The sequence below is a fragment of the Cottoperca gobio genome, chromosome 4 (genome assembly GCF_900634415.1).
Source record: "Cottoperca gobio chromosome 4, fCotGob3.1, whole genome shotgun sequence".
NCBI classification, from domain to species: domain Eukaryota; kingdom Metazoa; phylum Chordata; class Actinopteri; order Perciformes; family Bovichtidae; genus Cottoperca; species Cottoperca gobio.
In genome coordinates, this window is record NC_041358.1 from 17,607,280 (window position 1) to 17,627,309 (window position 20,030).

Here is a 20,030-nt window from a genome sequence, read left to right on the forward strand (position 1 = left end):
GTGGCAGGGAGGTTTTCCCCAAACTAACTGTATGTTAACCAGTTTTACGTTTAGCTGAGACATTTTGGTCATTTGTTATCATCTTGATACAACTTCAAATCCCAGTACCTACTTCTGAAAAGGTAAAGATGTTGGTTCTGCTATATTCTTTCCTACTTACTTGTGAGAAAAATAAAATCTAATTCATATTTATCATCCGGGGTCAGAGATACTGCTGCACTTCCTACACTTTCTCTAGCTTGCAACATAACAGGAATCTGTCGTCACGTGAAGTCAACATGGCTTAGGTTGGATAATGCCGTTTCTTTCCCATCCTCTCAACATGACGAGGCAGTCTTTGTTAGTGCTGGCTGAGTGGGTGGTCGGCTACAAAAAACGACTCCTCCATCTCTCCTCAGCCAAAGGATCGTCTCTGGCAGTCACAAAGGATGTGTTTGACAAAATTGGGCCTAAAGGGGATCTAGTCTCAGCGTGTGGTTGGTGTCTCTGCAGCCAGACTCCACCAAGCAGCAAACATCAGGCATAACAACACCTGACAGAGTTGATTCAAGTGAAAATACACCACACAATATAGTGGTTAAAAACAACTAGCAGGGAGTTAGAAGGGAACATACCAATAAAAGCGACCTTTTTTATTTGCCATGTCATGTGTGCCTGCTTATTCCCCCTTTTAAGTGGAGCAATCTTTAAGACTTCCTTATGATAGTCAATAGATGTCTGACACTTGCCAGACCTCATAAGTACAACACACACACACACACACACACACGCACGCACACGCACACACACACACACACGTGGTGGTTTGGACTAACCATTAAGCCCTATTACAGGCTTTATGGTAAGACCACCAGGCATAAGAGCCGGAGGTACTCGATCATCAATTTAAGATGCAAGAGAGCATGAAGAGATGTTATCAACCAACTAAGAGCACCAGAGTAACTGGGTCAGGCCATCTTCCCTGCAGTGACTCAAGTTTTATGTTTAAAATGTGAAGTTGACAGCAAAACATGATGTGCCTTAAGGGAAGGGCTGGAAAAGACTAATGTCCTACTTTTATGTCATCTAACAGTCATATACTGCAAACAAAAATGTAATTCCAGATTAATATTCCCATCAAATATCCAAAGCTTTATTTTTTCCTTTTAGATTGAACAAGATTCATAGTCCGTTGGCATAAACATTCATATCCGGCACCTGCTTGCCCGACACAAAGCTGTCCGCTCCCCGATCTGAAGGGAATTTGACCACCCTGCTTGTGAGAGCTATAGTACTGTATGTCCCAGGACTCTCTTTGTGGCTCTTTTGTCATTAGTAAAAAAGGAAGAAATGAAGGGAAGTAAAAGCAATAGAATCACACTCTCCTGACTCATGCTTTCCCGTTTGGAAGGACTGTAAAGGAGGAAGACAAAAAGACAAGGAGAGCTGTACACAAGTAAAACACAATGTTCAAATATGTCAGAGAAGTCCAAAATCTCTGCTTCAAAAACTCATAGCCTGTGAAGGAATATGTAAGTCTAAAATGTTTAAACTACTTGTTGTCAACTGATAATTGAGTGTCATCACTGGCAAATGCATACAAAATACTCGAAACAACGCAATGGCAGTCTAGTTAGAGTGTTATAACATGCTGGAATCCCTTTGTGTAACTCAAGATGTGGAGACCGGAACATGAACTGTTATTTTACAGTAAATCTCACTTTTGTTGTAAGTCCGCTTTTGTTTTCTGAACAACTAGAGTGGACCGTTCTGGTAAAACCTGTTTGTAAGGAAGACGTAAGAGTTGTATAGGCAGATGACAGTTGTACTCCCTAACTTCTAGTGAACTCCATCACAGGGCATTTACTATTGTTCCATGTCAACATCTTGTTGCAGGCAATGCATGTTTAATGTCCACGATTAGCCAAAAGTTTGCCAGTGAAATTTCCACATTTATTTGATCATAATATTAGTATAAAAAAACATCATATTCTGTTTTGCAAGATTTGAAATGAGTGAAATTCAGAAGATTATAGATTTGTGAAATCAAGATGGGAACTTTGGAAAGGAACAATATCTGTACAATCAATTCAAACACAACAAAACGTCCTTGCCATGTCCCGTACTAAATAACATGCGATTACACTTTGTGATAATCACAGAAACATTTTATCTTTATGCCTCGTCATGTCAGGTTTCCTAAACCACTAATCCCCCGCTTACATGTCGTTAAAACCAGGTGGAATCCCACTTTGCTCAAGTGTGAACACTTCAGCTCGTATTCAGACTTAAAAGCAGATATTGAGGATTCATCAACACAAAGAGGCGTCTCTTGGACTCTGTTTATCTCTACTGATGTGAAGAACTGTAATGTGCTTATGTCAGAAACCAGAAAGGTGATCACATATATCCACAGCCCGGAGCTATACTTACTAATTACAATACCCGCATTTTGTTACGCATGAATTTTGTCATGGCTGGAGGATGTGTGCCAACTATCACCTTGATGAGAGAGTAAATAAATTCAGGGCCATCTAAGGCTACGAGGTGCAGAGGTTGTAATAACAGTTGTTTAATGTCCACGATTAGCCAAAGGTTTGCCAGTGAAATTTCCAAATGTATTTGATCATAATATTAGTATACAAAAATGTCATATTGTGTTTTGCAAGATTTGAAATAATATTACCCATACCTACAAAAGGACAACCGAAGACAAACAGTTACAGAGAAGCTTCTCATTTAGTCTTTAGTCTTTCTAAGCCAACTCGATATTCTGAAAAGCGCTGGACCTCCAATATCATGGCTGGTTATCAAAGCGATCAGACAAAAGCCACAATTTGCCAACTCTGGCTGGTGGGCATATGCTTACTTCCACTGTGCCGTCCCCCTCCTTCTGTGGAGCTGGCGGAGCCTGGACGACTGCTCTGCTGCGGCTCAGAATGGGAAAACAGGGGTGCCAGAGCCGGGCCTCGAGCCCGGTGAGCACTGCTGTTCTGGCTGTCTGCTGTGTCAGGTGTACGGGGAATCTTGGGCTGGCTTGTAAATGGAGGGACGTAATCAACACTGAAGAAGAAGAAGAAGAAGAAGAAGAAGAAGAAGAAGAAGAAGAAGAAGAAGAAGAAGAAGAAGAAGAAGAAGAAGAAGAAGAAGAAGAAGAAGAAGAAGAAGAAGAAGAAGAAGAAGAAGAAGAAGAAGAAGAAGAAGAAGAAGAAGAAGAAGAAGAAGAAGAAGAAGAAGAAGATTATGAGTTTTGCTTTGTGGTGGTAATAAATGATAATAAACAACAAAGCACTACTAATAATAAACACCATAATACAGAAAAGGTTCTGTGAAAACAATTAAACAACATTGGCTTATGAAAAGTCTCAAAAATCAAACAGGAACATATGCTGAGGCTACATTGACCAAGCCAGCCTTGTGGGACACGACAAAAACTGTCCTTGGTTTGATTCTTTTTGTGTTAGTTCTTATTATAGCTCCTAAGTAGCTGTGAGACATGAACAGATCTAATTTAACAGAAGGTTTGATAGCACAGAAATCATGGCTTTCCAGAGTACAACATCAACCTTGCACAAGCCTCTTGACCTTGACACTTGATAGCATCCGTATCACTTGTTTTAGTCGATAGCCGGCCTGCCAGACTATTTCATCGATACTTCCAAGGTACCCGGTGGGGAGAGCCATCAGGACGGTCATCCATACCATGCAGATTCTTAAGGTGTAGAATTCAACTCAATATTATGTTTTTTGGGATGTGCAGATATTTTTTAACCTAGAAATTGCAGGTTTTTATGCTATAAAACACATTGAATATCATTAATAAGTTGTTTTAAAGTGAGAGGCAGCGTTGTTTGTATTTATCTTTGCTAAATCCTTATATAAACACAGCTTTTGTCACCAATCTTTAGTTGTATTTCTTTCACACTTTGAAAGCGCCAAGTGCTTAAGATTGTACCTGTGGTTGTGCTGCTTGCAAAAGAAAACCTGCATATTTTTAAAAAACTTTTTGTTCAACCTACACATGCTCTAAAGTATGAATTAAATTGCATAGCTGGATCCTTTTTTTACACTAATATTTTGCATCTACGTTACATCTGCTTATGTGTTACTGAAACCACAAAGAGGGCAATTTGTAGTCATGTCTGTGTGAATCTGAGAAACAGGATCAGAATAAATGACTGTCCTGCCTCCAGCCACACAGTGAAGGCCCACACTCTGCTTGTGTCCTTATCAGACCGGAGCCAAATGACCTACATCCTGTGAAGCAATCCCATACCATAATAGATGGATGGATTTCATTCAGCTCATTCTCGTTTCTCCTCGCAGTAGTTACATTGGCTCCAACATCCCTGATATCATCTGGATGTTACAAACGCAAGTGGTGGCCTCTTGACACGTTCTACAAATTTGTGTTTCCTTAAAGAGTTTGAAGCAGAACTTTTCAAAAAAGGGAATTCATTAACCTATTAACAAAGGCAAAATATATATCTTCTCTTTTGAAATTTGCTGCTAAGATACTATTTAACTTAATATCAATGACTGTGTCCTTAAATCTCTTCTAAGTATAAAAGACTTGCCTCCAAACTGGGGTGAAACGAGGCAACTGAAGTCTGTATTGTAGAGGTGCTGCTGTGCTGTACGTGTGCTGGGGGGACGGGAGGAGGGATAACTGAAGCGGCTTCCTGGGAATCATTGCTCTTGGCGGCATTCAGGAGTCAAGTTCCTCTGGGATTTGAAGAAGAGGAGAGGCAGGGGAGGTTTGATTGAATGGGTCTCTTTGTGGGAAGTGCTCGTTTAAACGCATGTCACAGTCTCACTGACCAGCTTGGCAGCACTGAGTCACCGATCGGTGTGGAACAACACTCTTGCCAACTCTCTCCACAGACACACAAATACGCTGACACACATCTCAAGAGTCTCACAGGAACCTCAGCTGACTCGCACTGTTTTTTCTTAATTGCACAATTTCCTAACGACCTTACTCTGGCTCTCTTTAATGGTAGTTGCTACAAAACAAACTGACCATAAAACACCTACAAGCTGAAAGCTCGTCATTCAAATACTGCAGTTTTATTATTTATATATGTATGTATGTATGTATGTATGTATGTATGTATGTATGTATGTATGTATGTATTATATATATATACATACATATATATATATATATACATACATACATACATACATACATACATACATACATACATACATACATACATACATATATATATATATATATATATATATATATATATATATATATATATATATATATATATACATACATACATACATACATACATACATACATACATACATACATACATACATACATACATACATACATACATACATACATACATACATACATACATACATACATACATACATACATACATACATATATATATATACATACATACATACATACATACATACATACATACATACATACAATACATACATACATACATACATACATACATATATATATATATATATATATATATATATATATATATATATATATATATATATATACATATACATATATATATACATATATATATATACACACACATTATATATATCACTTCTGTTGAGCAGTGAACTGAAAATGCATATGTATATGTATATGTATATATATATATATATATATATATACATATATATATATATACATATACATATACATATACATATATATATATATACACACATTATATATATCACTTCTGTTGAGCAGTGAACTGAAAATGCACTGAAATTACAACAGGCCCCTTCTCAGTAGGGGCTGTATATATATCGCTCCTGTACCGTAATCTATCATCCATCTTGTTTCAGTAACTGAACCAGCCTGCGGTCAAGAGAGGACTTTTCTCAGAAGTGACGATGCCTCTCTTGCCACAGTGTTCCAGATCCTCATTCTATTTGCAATGCCCGTTGAAGCATGCTGCAGCTAGAATACTTCCGTAAATGTATTTTATATCTCATGTTACGTGTAATCTGGAGGTAGCCAGAGAACAAACTGATAATTGAACTGAAATGCACTGCTTCTAATGCACAAATGGATCGTTCAAAGCCAACTAAGGCCTAACATCTGCCAACACAATATTATCATAAGTGTATTATTCACCACTTCATTTTTTAAATATCGCGGTTATTATTGTTTTGGATGTTGATGGAACAGCCCGCATGGTGGCGAGCTGTCGTCTGTGGTGTGAAATTAATCCATATCAAATTTAGCAACTCTCGCTGTTTCCGCCATTGGGCTGCAGCAACAGAGCCTCATTAAGTGTGTATGCGTGTATGCGTGTGTGTGTGCAGTTAACACTTGTGTGTCAGTTTACCTGGCAGAGTGTCCATTATGTTCCTCCTGGGAACGTCCTTTTCTGGCTCGCCCTTCATATGGCCCGTCCAACTCTGACTCCTGGGACAGCCGGCCGCACTCGGAGTCTGAGTGTGTTTTTGTATATGACAGAGAGAATTAGAGCTTCATCACACTACTTTTGGAACTAAACCAAACTACCGGTATCTGGCTTTGAAATGTTCTATTCAAAACTTAAATAAAACAATGCAGCAGTAGCTGTTGCACATTTAAGGTCACTATGGAACACATGAGCACAACCCGATGCCCCGCTGACGTATGCTTCATGGAAAGTTAAAATAGGTCATGAGCCATTTGGTGGATGCTTTCTGAGGAAGTCGCGAGAGCTTCCTTGCCTAGAGGACACTGGGCAAGACTTCACATAAATCCACATAAAGCGCAGCACGTGGAAGGGAAATGAAGTTGTCCAACACATTTCCGTAACGTGTCCATCAACGTGTATTGAAGTATTGGTAAATGACATTTGGAAGGTCCACCCACCTATACTGTGACGTAGGGAGTCAGCAGTGCTGGGGCGACTGCCGGAGCGCGTTGGAGGTCGGGAGCTGTATCGAGAAGGAGGCAGACTTCCTTCCTCGCTCTTCTGTCTGCTAAAGGAGAATTCCCTGTCCCTGCTGCCCTCACCCCCCTCACTGCCTGATCGATAGTCCCTACACAAAACACAAACAACACAGAAATTGCATCGGGATGTTCATATTTAGTCGTCAGTATCATTTCTTTGATATATATCACATCTTACTGGCTGTACAAAAACAGTGTATCAATGACTTGCTGTGAGTTGATGCTCCCTTATCTCTGAGGTCAGGTCAGGTGTATTAGGTGTAGTTTTTATTGACAATGATCTGCCTTGTAGTACAAAGCGGCTCCAGTTCCAGTGTCATCCTGCTGACTCTTTGCGATGAATAATGGCAAAATGTATTTGAACCCTTTCTCGCTTCGAACCGACTGCACTAGTTTTATTAGATCTTCAGAATCTGTGTAGTTGAACAAAGGGGGCAGCGTTCATTGTCAAAAGGACCTACAGGTTGGACTACGAGCTCTGTAAAACTATCCACTCGAAGAGAAAAGAGGCCAGACATCACATGACTTTATCCAAATATGGTTTTCTGTGGTGTTTTACACATTTCACGACTTCCTACTGTACAATGTTGAACTAAACAAACTCATGCACACTTGTCAACATGACACCCACAGAGACTATGAATTAGCATCTCCGCTGAAGAGTGAACTGACACAGCCCGTGTGTGTGTGTTTAACTTACACCGCGTTGACATTACGATGAGAACTTGGGGTGACTGGCCGTTGGAGGGGTTCATCAACACTTGCTGGCAGCAGAGGGGTCGACTTCCTCTTCACTCTTGCCATGTTGGTCATAATCTACACACACACACACACACACACAAAGTAATTTATATAATTAATGTTATATCTGCGTTCATTTGCGAACGTGTTTCCATCTCTAAAAACAGCAGAGACAGAGACAGTAGAGATGATGTCATGCAGAAACAAAGCTCAGGACACATCCATGGACAGTGAATAATAGAAGAACCTCTGGGACAAGTGTGTAACCAGGTCTCTCTCTCTCTCTCTCTCTCTCTCTCTCTCTCTCTCTCTCTCTCTCTCTCTCTCTCTCTCTCTCTCTCTCTCTCTCTCTCTCTCTCTCTCTCTCTCTCTCTCTCTCTCTCTCTCGTTACCTTTAACAGCGGCATCTTCAACTAGCTGGAACTGTGTCGTACACACAAGCAATGTGCAGCTGGCTCGTCCGCAGTCCGCAAAAAACTTATTCAAAAGCTAGCAGCCTTAATATGAGTAGTTTACGTGTCTGCTAATCAAACAACAACATGTTTATATAGCTTGAGCATAGTGAGGAGTTTAGTGAGTGTGTGTGTGTGTGTGTTATGCTCTTACGCCAAGGTACTCAGTGGTCAGCAGACTCTCCCCCGACAATTCCCTGGGCTGTGGTTGGAGAACTTCCTCTATATCAAGGTCTGTCTCCATTAAATCTTCCTGTCACCAGACAATGACAGTATGCAATCAAATAACAAACAGCTGACAACATAACCTTGTTTCTGAAACTTTAAGGAGAAGTCTCCCATATAAAAGTCTCTGAGGTGTGTTGACTGCCCTGGTGGTTAGTCTGGTGGTGCCTAATTTACTGTTTAAAATGAACTTTAATTGAAATAACATTGATGTGAGTCTAGGAACTAGGTTGAAAAATAATACAATGCTTTGCACCAAGTCACACGGTACCAACAAGAGACCAGTGTAGTCTACACTTGTTGGAATCACTTACACAAGTGGGGAACATACAGTATATCAGTTTAACCTTATGGTTAAAGGATAGCAGCAACAAAAACACCACATGTGAGATAAGAGGCAATGGAATAAGGGCACTCACACTTGAGGAATTCTTACGAGACCATGAGGGGAACAGGGAGACACACATACATATACACACACGCCTAGGAGACTCTGGCCATTCCCACTTTAAGTTACCACCACATACTTTATCTTGAAAACCTACTTTCCCACAGAATCCAATCTGCCAAGATCAACCCTACTGATCCCCCCCCCCCCCGCTCCTCCCTCCATACACACAACACCCAATACCGGTGTCATGGTGAGTTTGGGAAAGGTGTCAAACATGAGGTGTTCATTTCTCCTCGTGCTTTCTCTCACCCTCGTTTGTCATCCATTCTTATTCTTATTCTTATTCGTATTATCTGTTTTTATTAACACATTCCTATAGTTGTGTATTAATGTGTAGATGAGTATATAATATGTTGTTGTAAAACATAATGGGCTTACATCATTGTCATCCTCCCCTTCTTCATCATCATCTGACTCTGGCCCCTCCTCATCAGCTGTGCAGAACACAGCCAGAACATAAGGATTAAACAAACCAGTACATTTTCCATAAAACAACGGCAGCAGGAGTCACTCACTGCTTCACTCTGGAATATAATTCCAAAAGGCACATATCGTAGGTTAACTGATCAAATAAAGACATTAAGGATTTTGATTCAAGTAAACCATCAACTCTCTCAAAAAACGGATTATTGCTAATATTTAACACATTATTAAACATTTACAAAAGCCACTCAACTTTATATATACATGTAGTTCTTCAATGTCCTGCTATTTAAAGCACTTCCTCAAGTGATTTGAAACCACCAGTGCATGACTACTGACAGTTACACCAGCTAATCATTATCATAAAATAGCACAAGGTCACTTTCAGTTGTCACAGTATTTGATTCTTAAATATACACACACCAGCAGTAGATACTGTACACATACACATTCATAGAGTAGAATACATCCGTTGGAACGGTACATTTGACTTCACTAACCTGAGTTTAGCTGTTTAATGATGAACTTAATCTGTCTGTTGAGGTCTGGGTTCTCCTCTTTGCTGTAGCAGCGAAGAATCTCCTCCACACTCTGCACACACGTGAGAGAAAACACATGTCACACCAGTGCAGGCACAGAACTTCACAGCTGAAAGACAAACTCAAGGGCTATTTTTCTATTTAGCTTGAGAATCAAAACCAGCGACTTGAGTATTCAATGGCAGCACATGCTGTTATAACAATTGGCTGGGGGTCAAAAAGTGCTGATTCTAAGTTGATTACAACGTATTGTGATTGTGTTACTAATGATCATTGATGTTTGAGGCATCAAGGATGGACCCAGACCAATTACATTTCCAACCTGCGTTTCGGACACATATACGACCCACTAGCTCCCCAGTATCTGGGTGCAGCGACTGTGTCTCATTACTGTGAACACCTGTTGTTTCCCGTCCAAACACAGGCTGCGTGGTGACATGAAGAGACAAACGCAGAGCAAAAAACACAAACTGCGTCTGTTTCCTCCAAGCAGGTGAAGACATTTCTGCTATCTCACCATCTCTTTGGCTTCCTGTCTCACAGAGGGAATACACAGGATACTGTACAGGGCTCCATTCACATACGGTCGAATCTGAGAGAGCAAAGTGACACACACACACACACAGACACACAATCACACACACACACACACACACACACACACACACACACACACACACACACAGACAATCACACACACACACACACACATACACATACACAAAGGAAACAAAGCTTATGCAATGGATTCAAATACAAGCGTCATTTTATAGACTTAACAGTGTGTCATAGTAGGTAATAAGATAAAAGAAATGGTAGCAGTGTGAAGACAAGAGGTGTTGTTAAAGTTTTATAGACTTAACTAAAGTCATAGCTCATTTTTATCAAGGAAGCCAACACTCTTGAAGGCATCATAAACTTATTTGTATGGCAAGCCTGGATGTGTCTACTTGGGTTACAGAGGTATTAACATTCCAACAGATCACCTGGTGGTGAATTCATGTATTTATGTGAACGCTGTGAACTAGCGCTGTGTGTTGTCCACTATGTGTAAGTGTTGATGGATGTGTGCATCACCTCATGGTTCTCATGTCCGAGGAGGTCAGTTAGAACCTTTAGCACATGCTTGGCGTTCTCTGCACACTTCCTTTTTCCTGTACAAACACACACACACACAGACACACACACACACACACACACACACACACACACACACACACACACACACACACACACACACAAACACACACACGTCAGTCTTACAACCCAAAAGTAAATCATCCTAACTACATTTTACTTATTAATATTGATTCCCTCCAGTCCAATTATTATTATGTTCTCATCTTTCTGTGTGTAAGATAATAAAACTGATACATCAGTGCAGTGCTTTACTGTGGCATAACAGTAAAAAAAAAAACTGAAGGAAGTACTGAGAAAGAGGGAGAGTGTCTTTGTTGATGGTGTGTGTGTGTATTAAAGGGAAGTAACATGAACACAGATACACTCTAGATATGGTCTAGAGAAGAAATAAGTTTTAAAAAAAGGAGAGTGCGTGTTCAGAAGAAGCTGCAAAAGCTAAAATGTTGTATTAAATGGAGACCCAAAAAAGAATGGCCTTTACTCTGCCCGTAATAAAATCATCCAACAGGAACACAGTTACGACAGAGTCTGTACGGCTTTAAAAGAGATACAAAATGATTTACACTGACATCTTGGACTATTAATAAGCTCAAATTTTTCTCCATGTGTTTCTTGGTTTCACTTCAAGTAACCCTTGGTAAAGTATCACAGGACCAGCTAGATCTATAGAGTGGTGTACTGTTACTAAACAGGTGGCTTTAATCCTAAATTACAGTTAAACTCCCCTTGAGTTGCTGCTAGCTGATATACTGTAGACAATTTTTTCATCTCTTCAAATCTATAAGTAAAGAGTCTTGTTCAACTGTGTCTCTGTTCTGTATCTCGCCTTTACCTTTTGTACGCAGACACAGGTTCATGAGCAGAGCAGCAGAGTACTCCAGGGTGTGGTCACTCAGGCAGTCTGAGTCCTGCAGCTCATCTACCAGCCAGCCAATCAGATCGTCTGCTATCATGGCGGCCTGCTGGCTCCTCCTAACCAAAACAAAAAAGGATAAATGATGGATTAAAAAGCAACATATTTGTGTTCCTTAACAATAAAAAGAAATTATGGTTTGATGTCCAAGAAAAAACAACAACTTTAAAATGCAAATGATGTCCCATCACATTTAAAGAGAAACTGTGAGCATGAATTTAGTCGTTTGAATTAAAGCCAAGAGAAGATTTTCAAATGCAACTCAACAATCTGTTCCTTCTTCTAGGTAACACTGTTAGGTTTCTTGTCCATGTTAACGTAGGTTTCCTATAACTATAGGGTATCTACCAGTCGAAATAATGAGAAATACCCATTTTTGACAAGGTGATTTATTTATTTACCTGAGGCTGAGTTTCTGCAGGGCCACGAGCACATTCTCTCTAGTCATGGAGTCTTTTTCCTCCGTCCTGAGTGCCTCTGTCAGAAGTTTCAGTAGCATGGGGATTTGGGAGAGGTAAACCCGACCTGTAAGGATTAACAAGGCATGAAATTTAGATCAAAAGTCAAGAAAAAACCCTTCCATAAAAGGCCTCCCTGGACAATACAGAAATAAACCAGTTGTACCTAAGTTACAAGTAGTGGCTTCAACAATAAAAAGCAGACTTAAGAATTATCTTAACAACATCGTCCGTTTACAAAATGTCTTTCTGGCAGGCTGCTGCAGAGGATCATTAGCGGTTTCAAACCTGAATGCAAAGTTTAAGGGAAAAAGCTTTTGAGGTTTTCCGTGAATCTATGTCAACAAATGCATCCAGTCAGACAATAACTCACAGTACAAAGAAATAATGCTGCTCGAGCACTTACCCTCCGCAAGGGAAGCGGATGCATTGATGAGACGAGCCATATACTGGCGGACGATCTCGTTCTTCGATCTCATTAAATGAAGCACCGCTTTCTATGAAAACACAAAATGCAGGGTAGTTTAGAATTAGATCCAATTATAAAACGTATAAGAAGAAAAGGGCTAACAAGTGTGTCTGATCAAATTCCAGCGATCTGGAATGTTAAAAATGATCAAAACTGAAGGAGAATTATACGTTACCTGTACTGTAGCTAATGTTGCCCTTGCTTTTTATATAGCAAGTATAGACAATGTCTTTGCACTGCATTGCATTAGTATTTTGCCATCCAGCGATATTTCATTGTGCATTTGCAAGCTAAAGTTTCTCACTTTATACAGGAATAAAAATCAATAAACCTTTGAAATAAGCATTCTACATTAAGAATTTACAATTGTGTGAAAGGATGTCTTGAAGTTACAATCTCCAAGATCTCCGTTTTGTTTGCTTTGGCGACACCTCTGGCGATTATTGGTAATTGCAGGCGTGTTTTTGGATCTCACTTCTCAGAGATTGCTGCTTGTGATTTTTTCCAGGGAATGTCACCACAGACACCAAGTTTGTAATACTGCAAATGCAAGTGCTTTCATTAATGGGCCATGGGTTCAAGCACCATTGTGTCTCCTCGTTCGGTGATAGTGACTGAACGGACATATATTTAAATGAATATCTTCAAGATTACTACTAAAGTTGACATGGAGACAAAGGCCACACGCTGACCAGAGCACTAGGAAAAACGTACTTTTGCTCCTTGTAGGGTAATTAATGTTACCCTTAATTACAGTTGGAGAAAGTGTATTAGTGACAAGAGTGCCGCTGTTCCTGCAGCCTATCAGCTCGAGCCTGTTGAATAAGAGTTTGGTTGTAATGAGAGTATATCCAGCATGCAGAAGAAAAAGTGAACTGTAGTCAATGTTCGACTCCACAGAGCACTGAAGCCCCCACTGGGCACAGAGCGCTGTTCACCTGTTTATTCAAAGTTTATTGAGCGTGTCCAAAATGCACCAACTTAGACACTGCACGTCCAAGCCCCAGCAATACACCGGGTGTATTGTGTGTAAGGACAGACAGATGGACAGACAGACGGACAGACGGACAGACGGACGGACGGACGGACAGGCGGACAGACAGACAGACGGACAGACAGATGGACAGACGGACGGACGGACGGACAGGCGGACAGACAGACAGACGGACAGACAGATGGACAGACGGACGGACGGACGGACAGGCGGACAGACAGATGGACAGACGGACAGACGGACAGGCGGACAGACAGACGGACAGACGGACGGACGGACAGACGGACAGGCGGACAGACAGACAGATGGACAGACGGACGGACAGACGGACAGACGGACAGACGGACAGACGGACAGACGGACATAAATTCCTTGTTTTACAGTTAAAAGAAATTGACACCCTTCCACTATTATTGTGGCTCCTACAGTTCATGACTCCAGTGTCATTTAGTGTTGGCTTGGAGGGCCCCGGTAAGTACATAAACACAGAGCTCAGGTGTGAGGTGAGGATCTCTTACTCTTCTGTGAAGGGATCGTCTTTAACCTGGAGCCCTACAACTAAAGGCTAGGTGAAGGGAATGTGAAAAGAAAAGGAAAAAACAATAAAGCATGCAAGAAAGGCTTCTGAAAGCCTTTTCAAATGGTGAAATATGTTATATAATGCTGTGCTTTTTTGGTATATAAAAACTGAGACTGGGAACATGTCATAAGATTAAAATAAAATAATTAAAATTACACATACACATCAATAATATTATGGAAAATCAGGTGTCAAATTTGATTATTTTCAAAAACAATTATAAAGAGAATGATGAAGAGTTACTAAATATGACTTAACTAAGTCAATTTATCCATCCTGGGTTCATCATGATTGAAGAATGTGCCAAACACAAAAAGACATTGTCTTGATTGACCTGAGATATTTTTAATATTAAAAAATATAAATATTTTCATGTCTGATTATTGATTATTTCAGTTCCCACGTCTGATATCTGTTGAAAATCATTTTGAGGGCTTTATTAAAAAAATGAAATAAAATAAAATACTGTATCTCTAGTTCACGCTTTCAGGAAGACACCATTTTTTTTTTCTTTTAAAGATTTTTGTAAATCAATAGCGAGAACTTGTCTTACAAGGAATGCAAAAGTGAAAAGGCATGAAATATTATTCATAAAAACAAATATTGACATCTGAAATGCTTTGTCCAGTTTTTCTACAGTATTTGCTCTTCACTCACTTCAAAGTCAAAGGCAGGTGAAAAGCAAACATGTGTTCACCCAGGAAAGGTGCCAACTAACCAGCTCAGGCCTTACTTATATAATTATAGCCTGGGGATTAATTACGTACTGAGGTCAATGGACAATAAAGTTATATTATACTTTGGGCTCGGATGTTTGAATGAAATGTAGGTCGGGGGAAAACAAAATCACTGTCATTTCAGTTCACATCAGAATAGAAATCTGCCCTAGTAACTGCTTTATAGTGTTAAAACACGGCCCTATACACTAACATTAAAAGCGATCCAACCTGTTTTGTGCTGTAGCGCTCCAGCAGATCGTTACTGATGAAGGCCTGAAGCACTGTGTCTCTTTGTTCACCAGGGAGTGAGCGAGTCAGTCTCTGAAAAAGAAAGAAAGAAGTGAGAAACAGACCCAGCGATGAAGTAAAAATGCTAAGTGAATATGAATGATGCTCACAAACTGCTGCACTTATGAGCTTCTCTTCACACTGACCCAATGCAGCAGCTCAGGACATCACTATAGGGTTTATTGGGCTGCTACGGCTTTGTGCGAACAGTATATAATGAATGCTAAGACGGCAAACTTTTATATTTGCTAAGTTGAACTTGAATCGCTCTGTTAGCTTTAAAAACATCATCCTTCACAACATAAACTGTAAAGTATAGAACATTAGCCTTTCTGTAAAATGCTAATATACTGTGGATAATAATATGAACACTCACCCAGCGCAGCGCCTGAAGCAGCAGCAACCTGAGTCTGTCTGAGCCTTCAAGCAGGTCTTTCTTTAGCTTTTCATAGTCCAGTGAGGGCAGCATTGGCACCTCCTTGGATCTCCTGGAGATTAATAAAAAAAAGAAACACAAGTCAGCCATGTTTTATTATGTTCACTTGGACGGATTAGCGTGAAACCTCTTCAAATGTAAAACTCACTGCGGTGCAATGGATGCTCGTAGCAACGACGAGGCCTATAAGAGAGAGAGGAAGATTGAGAAAAGAAGGCGAAGAGGAACAGAGTGCATGTTACATTTGATTATTTCCGACCGCGTTTATTACATTCTTATCTTAAAGTTAGGAAAACATAACCCATGCAGACTGTTTATCCGCTTTATCATTTGTACAATGTGTTGCCCATCCAAAACAATCAAGTTAGCCACCGTCTACGTAGGTCATTAGCGGGTTGTTTTTTGTTGCGGCATGCAAACATCATGCTTGTGGTGCATGCTGAATCCCCGCACATACAAGTATAGTACTGTTTGGCAACATCGCCCATGCAGTCAGTGACAAGTAGGATAAGATAATTCAGTAATTGAAAAGTACCAGAGAGGGCAGGTTAGTGTGAAACAGCCATCCCTCCATTTGTTACACCTCAGTGTACTTGAACTGTAGGCCTGCTTGTGGTTGTTTTAGAGAAAAGGAAATGGAGACTACAGAACAGAGTAATATGTCATTGGGGTGGTGGGGTGGGTGTGTGGAGGAAGGGTGAAAGAACTAATTATTAGTCGGTTTTTTTTCACTATTGAAAGGGAATTTTGAGCCCTGAAATCCAATCTGAAGCCTGGGTGCTTAGGCCTATAGCGGGAGCAATGTAAGGTCAGGGGAGTGATCCGTGTTGTCGGAGGTATCAGGTGGTCTGGCCACATTTGTTTTGCTTTGGCGTGCAGCAGGTAATACGGAAGTCGAGGAGAACGCCGATACCTGGATATATTCCAAAATTCCTTTCTCTGTAAACATTTCAGTTGTTGGAGGACAGGTCTGGACCCCACAGGGCCTGATTAAGAGACGTATGTACACAATTATTCTCCATTGCTGTCTATGAACAGGAAAGCCACACACACCTATGCTGAATGTACAAAACGTGGGGTCAAACTAAAGTCATTTAAGGAGGCAGGAGGGAAAAACTACAACGTGGCATTTCTACATTTTCAATTAATCTTGGATTTATAGGCCATGTGACTTCTTCGATTTCGTCTAAACAAAGCAAAGGCTTGACCTGAATTCTCTGACAAAGCAGAGTATAGATAAGAGATGCTTCTACTATCTTCCTCGCTTCAGCGCATCTTCTTACCATTCTTTTTTTTTTACGACCGCGGGGAGTGGACAGTTTAAGACGATCTATTGTTGAAGTTATTGTCTACGTGGACGGCTCGGCTCCTCTCATCTAATCCGGGTTCCCCCCCACGCAGCAAAAATGAACCATAGCGAAGTAGCAAGAAGAAAGAAATTACAAAATGATGAAGAGTCTGATAATTATGGTCAATTATGGTGTTGCGTTGCAATTAACGTGAGGGCTAATAATATGGTCTCTCAGATCTCAGTAAATGAACATTAAGCACTCATCACATGACAGTTTTCTTTTCTTTTTTCTCATTTCCATCCCTTTATCATCACAGTTAAAGGCCTGACATGACATTTCCTGGACATTATCTAAATAAGTATTCTAATTGAATATGTTTTTTCATGAGTGCTTGCTATACGTGGTGTTAAGAACCATCACAGTTACATAAAGCGTTCTGGTTGCCCCTTTTCAAAACAGCTGTAGTTTATTCATCCTGTTTGACACACTGAGTGTCAGAGAAGTGCTTTTAGTGCCTTGTGTTACCTTTGAGAGCGGAGGTCATTGTTACAACAAACGAGGCCAAATTTCCCTTTAAACTAGGACAATCTAGTAGGAACCAGAGGACAATGGCATGGAATCTAGACAGAGTACGAAGGCAGGCCACGAAATGTATATCTATAGTAAGGGAAGGGGAGGCAAACACGAGGAGAAGGAGAGGAGGAGGAGGAGGAGGAGGAGGAGAGACACGGCGCAAGCTAGATGAGAAGGGGGGACCTGAGCGATGAAGGAAGTAAAGATGAAAACGTATGAAACTTACATATCCATCATCATAGGGACTCATAGAGTAATATCCCTTTGTGGACAAAAAGCATCACACACGCAAAAAAACACAAAACACACAGAAAAGAAGTTGTTCAGTTCAAAACAGAAAGAAACAAGATTTCACAAACCAGAGTTCAACACAACAAAGAAGGTCACTGACAGTAAGCGTGATGGTCGAGCTTTCAGTGTGGACCGTTGATTTAGATTTTTTTTATCATCTGTGTCATAGAGTCACAGTGTGACAGCTACCAAACCATGGCAACAAGGACGTGGAAAGTTCCACCAACTATTTTGCTTTTTTTTTTTTTTTTTTTTTAAATGCAACCAGCCATCATTTTGAACGGTTGATAAACTTTACATATTGTGAGCCACTTTGACTTTGGCGTTTGAAATTGTTCATTTCCTCCATCGTCATGCATATTTAACTTTTCAACAAGTCTTCCAAAGCGTGTGTGTATTATTGCAACACCAGGATCCAGTCAACTATTTCCAGGATACAGACTGCAGGATTACTACATGGCTTTACGTGGGCTGCCCGATGTACAGGATGTAGAGGAAAGCCTCCTTTTAAAAACATCTTTAGAATAGACTTTTCAAACACGATGTCAACAGGACCAATACTTGTGACATAAGGCCCTAAGAGCACTTTCCTCTGCTGATATTAAGTGTAATACTGTGGTTCCTATCGGCATTCCCTCGCCGCTTTTGTTATTATCCGGACCAGTGAGGTGATAAAAAGAACGAGGGACAGGAGAGAGGTCTGTGTGCTCCCACTCACAGTGCCGGGTCTGGTGAAGTCAGTGCTCTGCACCACGCTCTGCCTCATCTGGCTGCTGAACAGGCGAACGAACACACTCTGCAGGTACTCAGGGGAGATCTGCAAAAACACAGCAGGCCCCATGAGCTTTAAGAGGCTGTATTTGTTTTGTGTCCCCGATTAACAGCCGTGTCATCTTATAGTTAAGTGCACGTGTGTGCATGTCGGGTCGTAGGTCTGTTTCAAAACCATGTGTATAAAAAGGCATATGCAACTGTGCTCACCACCTAACTAAATGCTCTGTGTGTGTCTGTGCAGTGTTTGTGTGTGCACCACTCATTAGCTCACACTGTGTGTGTCTAGCTTGTGCAAGTCTATGTTGTTTGTGCCTGTAGTGTGTGTGTTAGAATGTGTGTGTGTGTGTCTGTTTGCCCCACAGTCAAGCCGACCTACCATTTTTCCGCTGACGGTGGCCTCCAATGAGTCGACCAGCTCAGCAGTGATTCCAATCAGGTTGTGGTAGTCGGCCTGCATCTTGTTGAACTTCCGTACGTAGCTGGCGATGCGCCGTTCCGATTCAACCAGTTGGAGCTGTAACTGCTGTATGGCCTCTGTGCAGTCACACAAACAAACATAGGCAAAGGTCGCGAAATAGAAACGCAAACAAATAAACAATACTGATATCATGAGTGACGCTCTCTGTGAAAATGAAGGTTAAAATGTTTGTCATATAATAAGAAGTGTATCATTTTTTCACATTAAGTCTGCAAGTCAATACTTCCATCCTCAAGGGAGAACTGGCAGAACTTATATCCAGCACAAATCTTTGGCAAAGCGTCCCATCGCTGCTTGTGTGCCTTTGAATTACTGTAGGCTGTCACATTTTCTCAATAAATCCACCGTTAACAAATTAGACATATGAATGATACTAATGATGATTGGTGATGTTTGTATATGATGAAAGTCATTTGTGTTTTTGGCTAGAGAGATGGTTTTTACATCTGTATCTGGAATATTTGTCCACCACTGATAAGCAATAAGCAGGTTTGCTTTTAGGATCTCAATGTATGGGAAGCTTTTGTTACGTTCCCAAATACCGGTATATGATATGATTTCAGAGTAAAAATTAAAGCCAAAAACTACAGCACTGACAGTCACTGGCACTGACAAAACAAGTTGTTGTATAGTCTGCAGTCGGTATCTGTATTATAGTATGAATTATATAATGGAATGGAATAACACATAGAATAATTCCAATACACTGAAAAAAAAGGTAGATTATTTGAGAGGGATATTTACCTTTAGTACTCCTTCCTCCCTCCTTCTGCATGATGGCTGTTAAAGAACACAAACTAGATCTCTATTGAATACATGTCAAACATTTATATAGTAATTGTATCCCTATCCCAAGACGCATG

At 40.5% G+C, this 20,030-nt stretch overlaps 1 protein-coding gene across 5 annotated transcripts in view; it reads right to left on the reverse strand.

Moving 5' to 3' along the window:
• The window catches only part of armc9 (armadillo repeat containing 9), a 33,301-nt gene that overhangs the window by 1,834 nt on the left and 11,437 nt on the right, over window positions 1-20,030 (reverse strand). For 2 of the 5 annotated variants that reach the window (XM_029429010.1, XM_029429009.1), the window contains exons 7-25: window positions 19,912-19,936; window positions 19,066-19,223; window positions 18,634-18,732; window positions 17,851-17,886; window positions 15,908-15,942; window positions 15,700-15,811; window positions 15,264-15,356; window positions 12,680-12,770; window positions 12,217-12,340; window positions 11,735-11,874; window positions 10,840-10,916; window positions 10,280-10,354; window positions 9,724-9,814; window positions 9,179-9,234; window positions 8,279-8,377; window positions 7,632-7,747; window positions 6,851-7,020; window positions 6,333-6,438; window positions 2,849-3,042 (exon numbers count right to left, since the gene is read on the reverse strand). In XM_029429010.1, coding sequence (XP_029284870.1) covers window positions 2,849-3,042; window positions 6,333-6,438; window positions 6,851-7,020; window positions 7,632-7,747; window positions 8,279-8,377; window positions 9,179-9,234; window positions 9,724-9,814; window positions 10,280-10,354; window positions 10,840-10,916; window positions 11,735-11,874; window positions 12,217-12,340; window positions 12,680-12,770; window positions 15,264-15,356; window positions 15,700-15,811; window positions 15,908-15,942; window positions 17,851-17,886; window positions 18,634-18,732; window positions 19,066-19,223; window positions 19,912-19,936 — 1,897 coding nt within the window. Of the gene's footprint in view, window positions 1-2,848; window positions 3,043-4,533; window positions 4,705-6,332; window positions 6,439-6,850; window positions 7,021-7,631; window positions 7,748-8,278; window positions 8,378-9,178; window positions 9,235-9,723; window positions 9,815-10,279; window positions 10,355-10,839; window positions 10,917-11,734; window positions 11,875-12,216; window positions 12,341-12,679; window positions 12,771-15,263; window positions 15,357-15,699; window positions 15,812-15,907; window positions 15,943-17,850; window positions 17,887-18,633; window positions 18,733-19,065; window positions 19,224-19,911; window positions 19,937-20,030 lie in introns of those variants that run through there. The other 3 variants (XM_029429013.1, XM_029429012.1, XM_029429011.1) reach the window with 3 other exon arrangements.